The sequence below is a fragment of the Acinonyx jubatus genome, chromosome C1 (assembly GCF_027475565.1).
Source record: "Acinonyx jubatus isolate Ajub_Pintada_27869175 chromosome C1, VMU_Ajub_asm_v1.0, whole genome shotgun sequence".
Taxonomy (NCBI): Eukaryota; Metazoa; Chordata; class Mammalia; order Carnivora; family Felidae; genus Acinonyx; species Acinonyx jubatus.
Genome location: NC_069381.1, coordinates 214,808,436 through 214,825,427, shown reverse-complemented (window position 1 = coordinate 214,825,427; position 16,992 = coordinate 214,808,436). Strand labels below are relative to the sequence as shown.

Here is a 16,992-nt window from a genome sequence, read left to right as displayed (position 1 = left end):
TTATGTGCATTTTTTAGCTGGTGAATTTCCTATTCGTATTCTTTTCCTATTTCATTGGGCTCTTCATGGCTTTCTAATTTGGAAAACTTATGTATCTTTCTGATATTATGAAGCTCCTTATACATCGAGGATATGAATCGTTGCCATTTCTGTTAAATTGTTTCTTCTAACTTTTTAAACATTAAAATTTTCAGAAAATTTTTTTCTTTTAAAATTCACATGTATATAATGCATATATTTACTTAGTTGATACTAAGTTCATAGACCAATACTAAGTTCATATTTACCTCTATTCTGTTCCAGGAATCTTCATAGTTGCATGTTTTATATTTTTAACAAATCAATTACAAATCTCACTGAGGTTAAACCTCACCCATGGTCAACTGTCCCTAAAGTAACCTTTCCCACTGCTACAAAATGTTACCTTTACTGTACTAGAAATTGTTACACATACTTTGCTGTGTTTTAGACCTTTCCATGTTGTTTCCTTGATGACAGCCATGGAGAACCGATTTATTTTCATTAATGTAGCACTGAAATAAATTATCTCACGGAACAAGGTCCTTCTTACTATTTTTACGTCCTTGTTCCTCCATACCATTTTCTCACGTTCCCCAACCTGCCGCGGGGATTTGACTGGGGTTACAATTCACTGATTCCTCTGCAGTATGATGCTTGCACCACTTAGAATGTATGGTATCACTTGCTATTTATTTAAAATTTTTGTATGCTGCTTAATAATGTTTTGTGCTACTCGTCATACCGCATTTGCACATTTCTGATACATGTATCTCTAGGTACCTCATGTTTTTATCGTAAATAGAATTTTTTTCTATATATTTTCTTATTATTTTTGGTGTCTAAGAGGGGGACACCGATTTTCTTCTACATTCTTTTGTAATTAGGCAGTCTACTAAATTCTCTTTTTTCTTTGTCTTTCAGAGAACTTGGGTTTTCACACCTGTAGATAATAGCTCTGTTTTGCTATCTTCTCTAATCGCATTGGCTAGCATATCAACAACAATGATAAATTAGTGGTGATGAGTGGTGCCGACAGAAATCCTTTTCTTGTTTCTAACATTAATCTATCCTGATGGCTATTCTTTGGGGGATATTTTTATCATGTTAAGAAAGAATTTTTATTTCCACTTTACTAATTAAAAAAAAAAAATGATCGGAAAGAGCACACTACCAAACACTCCTCGGTGGCACTGAGATAATTCTAAGTTTTGTCTCCCTGACAGTCATGAAGGCTCACGGCCCAAGCCCTGCCCCAGGTAGCAGACTTAGCATAAGGGGGGCCGTTGTCTCACACAAGCGTCCGCCATGTTTGAAGGCTCAAAGTTCATTCACAGGAAGACACACATCCTCGTTATAGCCCAACGCTCAGGACTCGATGGTAGGAAACAGGTAGTATGTGAAATCTATCCTAAAGCACCTTTCTGATGCCAATGGTGTGAACACCCTGATTTTGTATATCTTTGAATTTCCCACTCTTTGGGGTGCAGCAGCACGTCCTGAAGGGAAGCCAGGAATAACATGACACCCTCACCCTGTATGGTAAACATGGCCCTCCCCAGTCCCTGGTCCCACACGCCACCCTCAGGGGGCGACTTCTGTGTGCCTGCGGCTAAGTCAAAGATGGCGTGGCCTCCACCTTCTTTCTAGTCGATTCTGAGGGAAGCCATCTGTGTCGTCTATTTGGAAGGCCACCTCAGGAGCTTCGGGCTGAGGCAGTGGCCAAAATCCTTCATCCCTTGCCTCTCACAGCTGGGACGGGCTCTGTCTTCCCCACGGGGCTGTGAGTGTCCTCACCACAGGCTGGGGAGGGTCAGGCCCAGCGAGGGACCAGGGGCTTCAGTGTTTGGGGGATACTCTACTACCTGTGGGTGTTACTGAAACCAGTCTCACAGCCACGTGGACTTCGTCCTCCCCATATCGGGGATCTTCAGCCTGGCCCTGCCCCAGCATCCTCTACAACAGGTTGGTACTCTCACGTCTGGGGACAGGTCTGCCTGGCACACGTTTCCATTAACTTGTAAATATTGAAAGAAATATTCTTGCTGTTGTCTTCAAATTGGTCTATTCGGTGGACTGCTTGTTTAGCAAAGCGCCCCTTGGCAGGTCTGCTCCTGGGGAATCAGGCCCACACACTGTGCCCACCTGAGGCACATTCAGGGCAGGAGAATTCTTTCCCTTTAGCGAACATGCCTGTTTCTTGGTTTCATAATTCTTCCCCCATGAGCTCTGTTCTGTCAGCCCCTGTGGCGGGTTCCTCCAGCTCTGCCGTCCGTCCAGCCGGCATCTCTTTGGGAGAATGGCAAAGACATCAGAAACCCATCTGAGCGACCCCCGAGCTGCCACCCACCTGGTGGTCATTGGAGGACTGGTTTCTCAGCTCAGCCCATGACTGATTCACAGATCAGAGAACCAGAGTGAGGCATGTTAGCTAACGGCTCTGTAGAACGAGTCTTGGCGTCGGGAACCCAGAGTGTTTATGCTGTGCTGCTTGTAGCATTTCTAAGCAGAATTGCCCGTCTGGGCAGAACTCGAACCCATGGGTTCTGACCTCATGGTGCTCATCACGTCTACCTGCCTCGAGACCTCGCGCCTGGGTCCTGCGGCACCCCGGGGTCAGGGGACACTGGAGGAAAGGTTCCTCACGGACAGAAGCAGCTTTACTCTTTGTGGCATGTTTAACAATGCTGTGAACATCCTGCTTTTGCATTAACACCCTAATTTTGTATTTGAGGCAAAACCATCAAATATGATAAGAAATGCAAAAACCCTTCCCTCCCTGCACCCCCTGAAACGACTCTTTACTTCCCAAACGTGATCACCTGCTAGATCCGGCCATGGTAGCGCCATTTGGGCGTCCCTGCCCTTGACCTAATGTTACTTGGACACAAACTTTCCACACCGCTGCATGCTTGCATTTCTGGGAGAGACACAACCTCCCACTGCATTAACGTTCCCCGTACAACCTCTCCCTGTCTGATGTCTGATGGGGGATGTTTAAGAAGCCCGTCCCCAACCACAAGGCAGACAGAGTAGACACGGCAGAACGGGCCAGTCCCCCAACACGCCCTGCCTCCCACTCCCCACCCTGGCCCTTTCTGAGCAGACGGCTTTGGGCACCTCCTGACGAGGAGAGAGGAGGTTGCCCTGACCATAACTGGCCCGGGGACCTGGCCTGAGCTACAGGCTGTGCGCCAGAGAGGGGGTGACACAGCCCACATCCTTGTAGGAGCCTTCTGGTTCTGACAGTGTGGAGAGGTCCCCGGGCCCGTTTCCTCTTTGCAATGCGAAATGACCAAAGGAGTAGGAAGATGAGGAAGGACGGATGTCAGAAGGGACTCACCTTTGTGCAAGAAACACAGGGATTTCTGCAAAACCCACATCAGCCGTCTAGATGAAGGAGGAGCTGCCCAGCTCATGGGTCTCTGGGAAAGGGGGTGCCTCTTGGGACCTGGCCTGCGGGGTCCTCCCTCTGCTCCCTGGGGAGCTGGGCTCCCCTCCTGTCCCATTTATCTGTGTTTCTGTACACATTTAAAATAAAAGTTGCCAACAGCTGAGCTGCCTGGAGGCAGCGTTTGGTCCCTCCCCGGGGAAGAGGGTGCTGTGAACGGGAAAGGCTGGGCTGGTTTTGCTGGCACAGGCATCGTGGGCCTTGGCAGAGCCAGGCGGCCGGGCCAGGGCAGGTGGATGCAAAGCTCTGACCCCTGCTTGGTACTCAGAAGTCGGGTCAGGTCAAGGCTGGCCATGGGCCCCGGTGTCAGGTCTCATGTGGGTGGGTGAGCGGCTGACAATCCCTGGAGGCCAGCAGGGTGGAAGTGTCTTAGCGACAAAAGCCCAGGGGGTGACCCGGGAGCCCAGGGCAGAATGGAGGGCAGGGGGCTGCACAGAGAAACAGCTGGAAGCCTGGGCAGCACTGACCCGGACCCCTCCCCACAGACCCTGGGGGCACCGATCAGAAACAGGCTTGTTTCTCTTCGTGCCTTGTCTGTTTCTCGTGGCCTTTGTCCCGTGTCCGGACCTAGAGTTCCTCCCAGCCCCGGTCTGTCTCTGTCATCTCAGGGGCCCTGCCTTCCCCTCTGGATCCCCTCCTGCGGGGTCTCCTCCTGTCTGGTGCCTAAACACCGGGGGCAGCTGAATAATGCTTCTCCCGCATGAAAAATGTCACGTTCCTGGTTCCCAGGTGTAAACATGTCACCTCACATGGCAAAAGAGGCCATGCCAAGTTAAGGATCTTAGGCGGGAGGTTACCCTGGATTACCTGGGTGGGCCCTGTGTCGTCACGGGTCTGTATAAGGGACAGAGGGAGAAGGGGAGCAGAGTCGGGGGCTGTGGAAGACGCCGTGATGAAGGTCCTGAAGACAGGCAGGGCTGGGGGGGAGGGGGCTCGGGAAGCTGGAAAAGGCAAGGACACAGACTCTCGCCTGGAGCTTCTAGAAGGAACGCAAACCCGCCGACACCTTGACTGGAAGACTTCTGGCCTCCAGAACCACGGGACATTTGTGCATTTGAAGCCACTAGACTTGTGGCGACTGTAGCGGCCCCAGGAAACAGATTGAATATCATCTACCGGTGACAATGCCACCATCCCTTCTGGGCTCGCGGCCAGCACGCGTGGAGCCCTCTTGTCCGCCGGGCATCCGACAGGCAACCTAACCCCCGTGTCCGAACCCTCTCCTGGTTTCCCCCAGACCCGCTCCACCTCACTGCACCTTCCGGGTCACTCAGGCCACGAGTCGCCCTCGTCACCCCCACTTGCAGTCGTGGGCAGACTGGCTGGTTCTGCCCTCCCAGTACATTTGGCTGGCACACTTGGCCGGTACATTTGGCGGTACACTTGGACAGCACAGAGCCCGGGGGCCCACAGCTGGCAGGGCAGAAGCCGGCTCTCGTTGCGGCCTTGCCCCTGCCTGCGCTGCTCTCTCAGACATGTTCTTGCTCCCCCCTCGCCAGGAGTCCTTGCCCCCGTGTCTCCTCGACAGGCCTTCCAGCCACACGGACACCAGGAAAGTCTCGTAAGCAAGCACACAGTACAGCTAAGCCTTAGAGGTGGGGGAGGAGTAGATAATGGCAGAGGGTGTTGGCTCAGTCCATGGCCACACACTGGGGGATAGGGTCCCCCCCCCAACACACTGGAAAGAAAGACAAACTCAGCCTCGATGCTAAAACCCCTCCAGCCTGACATCCGGGTGTTTCCGTATTTTATCACCTTCACCTTGCCCTGCCACGGTTGAAGCATCTCCTGGCTCAGGAGACGGGACCCAAAGCTGAACCAGGATGAACTAAAAGTATTCAGAGCACAGTGGGATGCACCGGAATGCAGGCTGGGGAGTCGGATCCCCTCACTTTAATTATGAGGAAACTGAGCCCAGACAGCAGGACGTTTCCCAGCGTCTGGCTTCCCATCCGGCGTCCTGCCCCCCGAGGATCCTGCTGTCTGCTCACCCCCAGCGTCCCGGGGAGGCCCCCCCATCCAGGGGACACCGGAGGGACGGGCTCGGCCTCATACACTCACCCCAGCCTTTCCTCTTCTTTCCTTCTCAGATCAAAGTCCCGCTGAACCACTTCCCAGATGTGCTTGGCCTCGTCGTCCGTGAGCTTGGAAAGATCCAGTTTTTTCCCCATCTCTGCCTGTCAGGATCACACCTGGAATAAGACAGGATAGAAATAGACTCTGATTTGTTTCACAGGGGGTTAATTATGACACGTGACCATCACCCAGGCAGCATTTAGAATGAAAATTTCCTCAGAGGTCCTATGGCGCTCAACTAAAAGATTCCCTGACTTGTGCCTTAAATTGGTGAAAAATAATTTACTAATTAAAAAAATGTTTTAACGTTTACTCATTTTTGAGAGACAGAGCGCCAGCGGAGAGGAGGACAGAGAGGGGGACGGAGAGGGGGACGGAGAGGGAGACACAGAATCCGAAGCAGGCTCCAGGCTCCGAGCTGTCAGCACAGAGCCCGATGCGGGGCTCGAACTCGTGAATCGCGAGAACATGACCTGAGCTGAAGTCAGACACTCAACCAACTGAGCCACCCAGGCACCCCAATTTCTTAAAATTTTTTTTGCACCAAACCCTCAGTATTTCCACCCTCAAGCACAATGCTGGCTGTGAATGGTGCATCCAGAAGTCGCCCTGATATGCCAGAGTCATTCAGACTATATTCACTTATGGTTGAATTTAGATTTTGGGCAAGAAAATGTGAAAACAAAATTCACTGCTGTTTCCCTAGAACCCATAGTTTCTGGTTTTTAAAAACCTGGATGAAAAAATTCTTTTTTCATAGATGACTGAAGTTTATTCTTTTTTTTTTTTTTGCCATTTTTGAAAAAAAAAATTGTATCATAAGAAGCACATTCATCGAAGCTCTGTTTTCAGAGCAGATGAGAGAGCTGTGACTGTCAGCTGACTAGTTCCCACTTTGTCTCCTCTCTGAAGGGACACAATTCCGGGCTTCCTGGAAGACGGCAAGGGGTGAGGCAGCAAAGCAAAACAAAAGGAAAGTAGCACGCTTTTCGCACCTAAGTATCTTAGAGCATGGTCAGTGGCCGGTCAGCGGATGGACGGGAGGCCACTACTTAGTCAAGAGTTGCCCCCTCAGCCCCAGAGGCTGGGGACGTGTCTCCCCCAAGCCCCCTTCCCCACCTGTTCCTTCTTTCTGAAGCTTCTTGCTCGTAACGATGGCTTGGTTTCCCAGCTTGGATAGCAAAGATCACCAAGGTCGGGGGGACCAGATGCATGCTGGACACAGTGGGTCTGGGCACCTGTGGTGAGGGGGGTGCCTGCCGCGGGGTGAGGCCTCAGGAGCAGCTGAGATGTGAACAGGGGAGACCAGTAGGCAGAGGGTGGCCGGTGGCCCCACCTGCTTCTACAGAAAGTGTGACCTAACACCTTCCAGAACGTGCCAGTCATGACCCTGAGTTTTTAAGGGAAGTGACCTCTGTTCGCTATGCGGTGTTTACTAAAACCAGAGCTGATGTGATAACAGACTTTGAATAACATACACCCGGCATAGCTAAACCAACAACAGGTGCTTCGCTCCCAGTCCGACATCACCTGAAAGATTTTACTCTGATGTTTAGGTTCAGCTCGGACCCAGCTTCCAGGGGAGCCGGTGGGTGGGGGGGAGAGGGGTACAGGGAGGGGAGGGAAGGAAGACGAAGTCCCAAGTTCAGATTTGCCCGTAGGGAGGCAGTGGCGGGAGGGGGGCAGGGGGTGGATCCCCAGGGGAGCGTGTTCCCAGCATGGCCAGGGATTGAGAGCCAGTGGCCCACGACACGGGTCTTTATCTACTGTGACCGAATCTTCCCATGTAGTGAATTAATGACATGGAGAGGCTTTTCATGCTTTTTGAAAACTATGTTTAAAAAGTTACCTTAAATTGAACGGAGAGTATGTTTGAGTTTAGCGTTTAAAACGCACATCCCACAAGTCCCTGTCGTCCCAAGCACCCGCCCTGGCTTGGCTCCGACTGGGACACAGATGCGGGCTGTCCCTCAGCCAGACACAGCCACACTGTGGGACCCCCCCCCCCCCCCCCCCGCCCTGGGCTCATTGGAGGGGATGGCCTTTCAGCCAGCGATCTCCTCTCCCATCACTACACACCGTGCTGGCTCGCCCCGACCCCGATCTGTTCCCGGAACCCCTCCACCCGCAGCAGTCACGGGGAAGCATGAGGGCAGAAGGCTAACGCAGGGGCAGGGTGGTGGGGGGGACCTCCCAGGGCACGTGTGTTGGGGCTGGCGGATTCCACCAGGCTCCTAGTTCTGTCTCAGAGCCTATCACTCCTGGTCACGAGGTTCCCAAACGAAATGCTTTCAGTTTTGCCCGTCCCACTGCTCGGATTTAATCACAGTCTTAATCTCTGAGACCGTTAGCCCTCCCGAACCGGTTTGGAGTGACAGTGGAGAAAAGCCATTAGGGCAAGGAGGTTGACCAGTTGCAAGGACAGCGGAATGGGTCTTATAAAGTGGATACCCCAGATGCAGACCACTGAATTTCGATGGTGTGTCCATCTCTGTCTGCTAAAGAACTGAGTTCACGTTCTGGCCAAATCAAAGGGAAGTCCGGGCCGGGGTTCCGCCCACACGACACTTGGCTTGACCACCTCTGGGGTCAGCTGCCCTCGGAGCCTTGGAGCACAATGGCGATTGGGAGTGGTCACCCGCCTGAGCGAATAAAACTGGAAAGCAAGTCAAAGTTTCTCAGCAAATGCCCAGCTAACAAAGGCAGGAGTGCTCCCTGACTCATGGTCAAGGCTGAGCTGGTGCGTCTGCTGATAAAGGTGCAGGCACGTTCCTGAGCGCAGGTGGAGGTGCCCACTCGGGGGCCCTGCGTGTTAACCTTGTCTGTCTCTCAGCACCACCCTCACGCTGGCTGGTGTCGTTACTCCCGCGGGCAGGACTTGCTGTCCATTTGCAGCCACCAAAGCCCCAGCCCTCGTCGGCTGCAAAGTGGCGCATTTCCATTCAGAAGCTTCCCCCGACCCCTGCTCAAGGGGCACCAGGCACAAGTTGCCCCAGCAGCAACCGCGCTGGATGGCACTCTAGCTTTGCCTGCCCACCTGCCCTTCCTCTCTGCTCTCTCAGGTCCCTGGGAAGTCGTTGGCAATCCTCATGTATACCCGGACATGGGTTCTGCATGTCTGGCTGAAGCCTCAGCTCTAGTGTCCACAGCAAGCACGGGTCCCAGGGCGAGGCTGTGGGAGAGGACAGGGCCAGGAGCTGGGAGCCGGCTTCCTGTCTCAGTTCAGGCACCAGCTGGCCTCCTCCCTGGGCCTCAGCTCTGTGGGCTCCACAGCCATGACCGGTGCCTGCCACGGGCTAGTGGGTCTCACCTCCCCCACCACCATTGCAACCTCTCAGAAGGAAAGAAGATTTTTACAAAACACACCACATAGAAAAAGAAAATGTAAAAGCCCGACCCAACTGAAAATGGAGTTTTCAACATCTGCTTAAGGTTAGTAGGAAACCGGGGTCCAAGTCTACGGAGCTCTAGTGGATTTCTACGGGAGGCTGAGCTCAGGCCAGGAGCTAATGTCCCATAGTGGGACCAGGGCCGGCTACGCAATGTCCATCACCCACGGACTCTTCCCCACATCTCTGCAGCAGGTGGATGGGCGGTGGGGGTGGGTGAGGAGGGGGGCTGTTGGCAAACAGAAGGTGATTTGGTTGTGATAAAGCTGGGGCTTTGCAGGAGCCCAGAGGAAGGCCAGGACCCTTCTCCCATGGCGAAACATCACCCGGTTCTGTGCCCCCAAATCGGCACCGAAGTGCAGAGGTCAGTCTTTGATCAGCTAGCCTCGGGCCCCTGGGCATCCAGCCTTAAGTCTCCTGGGCTGACCACAGCCTCAGCCCCACTGGCACGCGGACCCGCGGCAGGGCTCTGGGTGAAACCACTCTTTTGTCCAAAACGGGCTGGCTGAGAACCCAGGCGGGTCTGATCAGGGTGGAAAGGGAGGCCCGGGTTCGGTGGAAAGGGAGCGCCCCCACCCCCCCTCACTAGCCGGGACAAAGACCGGGGAGCCGCTGGGGTCCGGTGGGGCTGCACACGTCACCGCGGACTCTCCCTACGCCCAGTCCCCAGTCCTGGGCGCCACACCGGCCTCCACATGCCCCCTTCTGACGGCACTCACCGGCTCCTTTCTAGGGGTGTGCAGGCCCTGGCCCGGCCCCCGGGGCTGCTCTTTCCGGTCCTCCGAGGGAAAAGAAGGCGACAAGACAGGGTGTCGGGTCCGGGCACACTGGGGCGAGGCGGTATAGTCGGGGCCAGGCGGGGCGTTGAGCGCAGGGGGCCAGGCAGGGCGCGGGGCGCTGGGCACGGGGCACCTGACCTGCAAGGGTGGCCGGGCTCGGACCACAGCCGGGTGGGGCCCGCCTGGGTCACGAGGGCCGAGCCCCGCCCCGCCCCGCCCAGCTCCGGGTGCGCCTCCGGGTGCCGCGCGAAGGGCGCAGGCGCTGAAGGCGTAGGTGCAGAGGCTCGCCCCGGGCTCCGCGCCCCAAGCCACCCTCCGGGACAAAGGTGGCGGCGGGGAGGGGGTTGAGCCCATACCGGGAGTTGCGGCGACTCTGCCGGGGCGACGCGGCTGCGGCGGCCCGGCCCTGGGCGCCACGACCCGCTTGTCTGAACGCGCCCTCGGAGCGCGCGGGACTTTGAACTGCCATCCCAAAGCTGCAGGCGAACGCAATTTACTCCGGTTTTACCGGTGGGCGAACTGAGGCTCAGGAAAGAGCCTTACCGAAAGCCACCCCCTAATAAATGGGAATGCCAACTGGTAAGCGGGACCGGGGGCCCAGGGCTTCGTCGCGCGGGTCCTGTGCCTCTGGCCGCCCTCCATCCTGCCCGGCCTCGGGGCGCGGCTGGGCCGGGAAGCCCACAGCGCCAGGAGCCCCGCGCGGGGAGCGCACCCGGGGCTTTGCCTACCGAGGACAGTCCCGCGGGTCGCACAGCCGCGGCTGGGGGCGGAGGCAGCAGACGGGGCGCGCAGACCAGACGAGGTGCCTTCGGAGGACGCAGTGGAGGGGACCCCTCCTCCGAGTTCCCCGCACCCTCCCCGCCAGGACCCCGCGCGCGCGCTCAGGGGCGCTTCGAGTTCCGGTTCCAAGCGCCGCCACCAGCCCCGGCCCCCGCCGGTCCTTGGGAACTCGCGGGGACAATTAGGGAAGCTCCCAACTTCCCGCTGTCTTCCGGAGTTGGGCGCATCAGAGCGCTCCCCCCTCCACCGTCTCTCTTATCCTTAAAAAATTCTGAAACGAAAAGTACACCGCCCCCTGCGCCAGGAGGTACCTTTGAAACTCAGTTTCCTTATCTGCGAAATGGGGGTAGGATGAGTAATAGATACAGAATGGATGCAGTTGGGTGGACAGATACATACAGAAGAGGAAACTAAACCTTGTGGGAACACTGGGAAGTCACATTAGGTATGATTCCTAAGGAGTTTTCAGAAGCCACACATTGCGACCCCGGTTAGAGTGGTTGGTTACCTGGCTGTGCCCACGAAGCACCGCAAGTGAATTTGGGTATTTCAGGCGCTTGGGCTCCGTTAGGATAGGAACCCTCCCCAAACATGATCAACTGGTGTGTGGGGGGGGGAGGGGGGGGCGTGGGGGGGGGTGCAAACCCTGGAAATAATTGCAACTTACAAGCCAGTTTCCACAGCCCACATGAGCCGGTTCTTACGTTTTTCATTTCCTTACCACGTATTTTGCTATTTCTTGTAAAGTGAATAAATCCTTTAAAAGTTGGCATCGGGACTGTGAGTTCCTTAAGGGCAGGAGGGTGTTTTTTTCAATGTTATTTTTTATACTTTATTTTAATGGGTGGGTTTTTAAAAATGCACAGTAGTGATACTTGGTGACACATGATAAAGAGTCGTGGTAAAGGACATAAACGGCATGAAGTGAAAAGTCAGATTTGCCCGTTTCTGCTCCCGACCCCGCTCCCCAAAGGCAATTATTGCTAATGGTGTCTTGTGTATTGTTCCGGAATTACTGTGGTTGTGGGAAAGGACATAGACTCTGGATCCAATTGCAAGATTGGACCCCCAACTGGGTGTATTCCCTTCTAGCTGTGATGTCCTGGGCATGTTATTCCCCACCCCCCTCGGGGAGCTCACTTCTCCGTCTACATGGTGGGGATAGCAATGGGACCCACATAGTCGGTGATTCTGAATCGATACACAGAAAGCGCTTGGATGACACCTGCCACATGGTGAATATTTGGTAAATATTGACTGCTACTGCTATAGACCCAATTCTTTCTTTAAAAAAAAATTTTTTTTTTAACATTATTCATTTTTGAGAGACCGAGAAAGACAGAGTACGAGTCGCGGAGGGGCAGAGAGAGACACACACACAGAATCCGAAGCAGGCTCCAGGCTCTGAGCTGTCAGCACAGAGCCCGAGGCGGGGCTTGAACCCACAAACTGTGAGATAATGGCCTGAGCCAAAGTTGGGTGCTCAACCGACCGAGCCACCCAGGTGTCCCCCAAATTCATTCTTTTTAATTGTTGCAGAGTATTCATTGCATGAGTTTATCGTAATTATTTTACCATTCTCCTATTGATGGACAGCCAATGTTTGATTTTTTGCAATGTAAAAAAATTCTGTCATGTAGATATTGTAGACAATACATCATATCATTGACATATTTATAATGATACAAAATATTGTACATACATACATATCATGGTACATGCATACTTATACCTATATATTTATGGAATAAAATCCTAAAATTGAATCGTGGAGTCAAAGAATGTATGCAATTTTTACAAGGAAACTCTAGAATTAAAATATTTTTAATTGTAGAAACAATCTCAAAATTAGAGAAATTTGCAACTATCGCACAAAGATCTCCTCCCCTCCATTTGTGAGTTGATGACATGATTTTTCTTTAGTCTGCATTTTACACAAACAAGGGCAATTTCCTCCCAAACTGGTCTAACCAGCAAAATCGTGATCCATTGCTGTATCTCCTCACGAGAGCCCTTCTAAATTTCGCCAGTCGTCTCAATAATATCCTTTGGAGCGTAGGATCCAGTTGAGAATACCTTGATTTCCTACTTTAGCTATTTAGGGGAAACCAGGAGAGGACAGGGAAGCAAAGAGAGAGAGCTCAGAGTGGCGCTTGGTGAGTTCTGACCGGGATCTTGGGGCTTGGTTGTTTGTCCTCACCCAACATTCTTGCCTTATCTGGGCCTCACCTTTGGGACTCCGCCCACTCCCACCCCTTCCCAGCTTCTCAGGGCTCCCAGCGTGCCCTTGGTGGTACCCTCTGGATCCCTGACATTTTGCTCCTGCCCCTGTGACTATCCTTCCTTGTTCACTTGCTTGGGGCTGGCTTTCTCCTCAGCGCTCTGTGGTTCGATCCTATCTCTTGGTCGATTGATTGATCGATTGACGGAGTTGACCAACGATGTCCTGTTCGTTTCAGGTGTACGACACAGGGATTCCACAATTCTATGCATGATGCTGTGCTCGCCACGTAAGTGAAGTTATCACCTGTCCCCCTACAAGGCTATTACAATAGTGTGACTGTACCCCCATCCCCGCGACTAACTTATTTTCTAACTGGACGTTTGTACCTCTCACTCCCCTTCCCCCGTTGGCCCATCTCCCTATCCCCTCCCCTCTGGCAACAACTAGTTTCTCCTCTGCCTTTGTGAGTCTGTTCCTGTTTTGCTTCTTCATCCGTTCTGTTTAAATTCCGCATCTAGTGAAAGCACACGGTATTTGTGTCGTGCTGTCTGACTGATGTCCCTTAGCATAATACCCTCTAGTTCCATCCGTGTTGTCACAAGTGGCAAGCTGTCATTCCTTTTTGTGGCTCGTTGTCTACACCACCTTGCAGAAATCCATCTCAAGTCTTGATGGGCACTTGGGTTGCTTCCGTATCTTGGCTATTGTTGATAATGCTGCAGTAAACTTAGGGGTGCCTCTATCTTTCTGAACTAGGTTTTCTGTCTCTTAGAGACAGAGACGGGGCGGTGCATACCTGAGGTCACACAGTGGGTTAGGAACAGCTTACCTCTCTAGCAGTGAGCTGCTCACCGAGCCGTCAGACTCTTCTGCAATCTGGTTGATGGGTGGACACCAGAGGGCAGTAGAGGCCTCCTCCCCACCTCCTTGTCTTAGGGGTGGCTGTCTGGAGACCCTGCCTTTGCTGGGACGTTGGGGCAGGCATGACAGGCAGGGAAGCATTAGGGTCTGGGCCATTCCCACAGGAAGCTCAACATGGAAGACGGCCTTCAGAAAAGGATCCTTGAATTTCACAGTTGGGGAGACCCCGCCTCTCCAGGGCAAGAGCCACGCAGGCAAGTTTCGCTGAAGCCTGGGCTTGGGCTGAGCCTGATCTCTGCTCATAGATAGGGGGCTCCAGGGGGAAGGAGGTCCGTGGCCTACCAGAGAGCACCCTACAGCATCTCCGAGGTGGCAGGGTCCAGGATTTGTGCTGAAAGGCTGGCTGTCCCCAACCCACAACCCTCTCCCGGGTCCTCTAGCTTGCTGCAGGCAGCCGTTAAAATCCTTCCCTCGCTCTCCCCTGTCTAAATCCTCTGGGCCAGGTCAGCATTGGGTTGGCAAGAGGCAACTGAATTTTGGAGGTGAACTTACAGGAAGCTGAACGCATACGAAACAGGGCCCCAAACCCCAGCCATGTCCAGGAAACCACCTGTATGTTACAGGAAAACATGTTCTCATCAGGTACCGAATGACTTCATTTTTCTTTTATGAATCTGAGAAGTTGGGGAAAATCCCATTTTTTGGAAGCACTCTTTGGGCTCTGTGGTTGTGGGGACCGGGCAGGGAATCACTTCGAGGCAGTGTCACCTGACCCTGCTTCAGTCAGCTCTTCAGTGCACAGGGCCCCGTGACTGCCCCCCACCCCCCACATTTGGGGACACACACTGACCCTGACCTCTGTGACACACCTGTTTGCTGTCTCCGAGCTGTCCCGCCCTCCCCCCCTTGTTCTCTGAGCTCCAGCCCTGGATGGCTCCCCTCCCCTCCCCTGGTCTGGTCTTTCTCCCTTTTTCATTCCTAGCTCAACACCCCTCCCTCTGAAAAGCATTTTCTGAGCATCCAGCCCTCCCCACATGGGGTGCCCTTATTCCCTGCACGTTCCTGCAGAACCACCCCAATGTAGTTTACCTGCCATGTGTGTGGGGACCTGGCTCACGTCTGGGCTCCCCTGCTCCAGTCTCTGAGGGTACTAGGACTGGCATGTTCACTCTGATGTGCCTGGTGCACAGTAGGTCTTTGAGAACTATTTGTTGAATAAACCGGTAGTCAGAATGATGTTTTAGTGATGTCCTTGATTTTTAAGAAAGATTTTATTTAAATTCCGGTGAGTTAGCCTACAGCGTAATATCCGTCTCAGGTATGCAATGTAGTGATTCAACACTTTGCTACGATACCCGGTGCTCATCACGACAGGTGCACTCCCTAAACCCCAGCACCTGTTTCCCTGATCCCCCCTCCCCCCCCCCCACTCCCACACCTCCCCTCTGGCAACCAGCAGGGTGTTCTGTGTGGTTAAGAGTCTGTTTCTTGGTTTGCCTCTCTCTCTTCTTTCCCCCCTGTGCTCATTTGTTTAGTTTCTTAAATTCCGCATGTGAGTGAAATCAAATGGTATCTGTCTTTCTCCGACTTATTTCACTTAGCGTGATACCCTCCAGTTCCATCCGTGTCATTGCCGATGATGATGCCTTGGTTGTTAACTTTGACTGATGGGCATTTTCCAAACAGAGATCTGCCCCTACCACCCAGTGCCCACGGCGCCCTCCTGGGGAAAGGGGTCTGCTGGGAAGGGGCCAACATTCTCCTCTTGCTTCTGCCACCCCCCCCCCCGACCCTTATAGTGTTGGGAGATCCCGGGCCCCAACCCAGCTCAGCCTCCTCCTCCTCTATCTTGAGTTGGGCCGAGGTCGTCCTTGCTTTCTCTCCCCAGGAAGGAGGTCAGAGGGCAAGAAAAGTTTCCTTCTACCCAAAGCTGGACAGGATTTCATTTGCCTGTTCCTACCCTGTGTTCAAGGGCTCAGAAACGTAGGATTCGCAAATTCGTTTAGGCAATGTGCTTTTCCTCATCGGAACACGTAAGGAATTAGATTTTGATATTGCTGAGAGGAAGCTCTAAGCAGCCAGAGAGGCCCAGGCCGAAGAGAGAGACAAGTCGCCCGAGGAACGAAGCCCGTGACTCTAAAACCGTCAGACCACTCAGGCTTTCGGGGTTCTGGAGGCTTCAGGTCATGTGAGGCACGGGCCAGTGAACACTTGCCTTTCCCTGGACGAGCTCAGTTAGGGGCTTTCGCTACCAGGGGTTCAGGCCCGGAGCAGAAATGGTTCGAACGGAAGGGAAAGAATCCGGGCCATATGGTTGCATGCTCTATCTCGTGCCAAGACCCCCTTCCGCAGGGAGGAGGGCCGGTCCTCCCTGAAGATCCGCTGAGTGCCGGGCAGCGTGGGTGCCTGACCACGCGCGTCTCCTGTGCGGGGTGCCTGCTGGCACCACCTGGGCTGAGCAGGTGAGGAAGCCCAGACGCCGGGCCAGTTGTCACCGTCGGAGAGGGGAGACCAGATTGAAGCGCAGCCCGGCGGGGCACCAGCACCACAGGGGAGGCCACCTGTGCCCGGGCAGCGCGGCCAGAGGAACAGACCCGGACGTCAAGCCACAGCCCCTCTGCGGCTCACCTGCCGGAGCAAAGCGCGGGGGCGGCCCGGGGAGCCCCTGACCATGCACCACGAGGCATCCGGTGGCCGTGACCCCCCCCTTCCCGCGTCACCATGGTTACATCAGGCGCCCCAACTCTCCCCACCCCCTCTTCACGTCCACACTTCGGAGTGACCTAATTTCGGTCTCGACCGCATGAGCTGCGGTTCATACTTCCCATGACACTCTTGCAACGAATGTTCCCGAACATCGGCCGTGTGGCTAATCTGTCACCCGCTGGCTCCCCTGAACCGCTGCCCCCGAACCTCCTCAGGTCATCCCGCCACCAGCCAGCAAGGGCTCCGAGGTCAGGGCCAACCGGAGAGCGAGCCAGAGCCAGAGCAAGAGCCCTGCGGCCCCTCACGCCGTCCTCCCTCCAGTCTGCAGCCCACCCTGTGCCCACTCACCCCGCCCCACCTTCCCCTATGCCCATGCTCCCTCGTCTTCACGTGAACCAGCCACCTGCACCCCAAAGCCAGTTCAAATGCCCAGCCCCCTCTCCTAGAGCTCCTGCCCCCCAAGCCCAGATGGGCACACTTGTTTCCTGGAGCACAGATGTGCCTTCGGTCCAGGGTGGAAACCTGATGCCCACCTGCTTCTGTGCCTTCCCTTTCGAACTCCACCCTTCCCAAGTTAACCTTCCAAACTGGCTCAGATCCCTCTGCCCAGGAGCATGGGCTAGGTCACCGCTTTTGACATTATAATTATTATTTTTTTAATGTTTACTTATTTTGAGAGAGACAGAGAGAGAGAGAGAATCCCAAGCA

At 54.1% G+C, this 16,992-nt stretch overlaps 1 protein-coding gene across 1 annotated transcript in view; it reads right to left on the bottom strand.

Moving 5' to 3' along the window:
* Positions 1-9,895, bottom strand: part of MLPH (melanophilin) — a 45,307-nt gene extending 35,412 nt beyond the window's left edge. The window contains exons 1-2 of the mRNA XM_027046824.2: positions 9,654-9,895; positions 5,531-5,661 (exon numbers count right to left, since the gene is read on the bottom strand). Coding sequence (XP_026902625.2) covers positions 5,531-5,640 — 110 coding nt within the window. The 5' untranslated portion in view covers positions 5,641-5,661; positions 9,654-9,895. The remainder of the gene's footprint in view (positions 1-5,530; positions 5,662-9,653) is intronic.
* Positions 9,896-16,992: the final 7,097 nt, after the last annotated feature.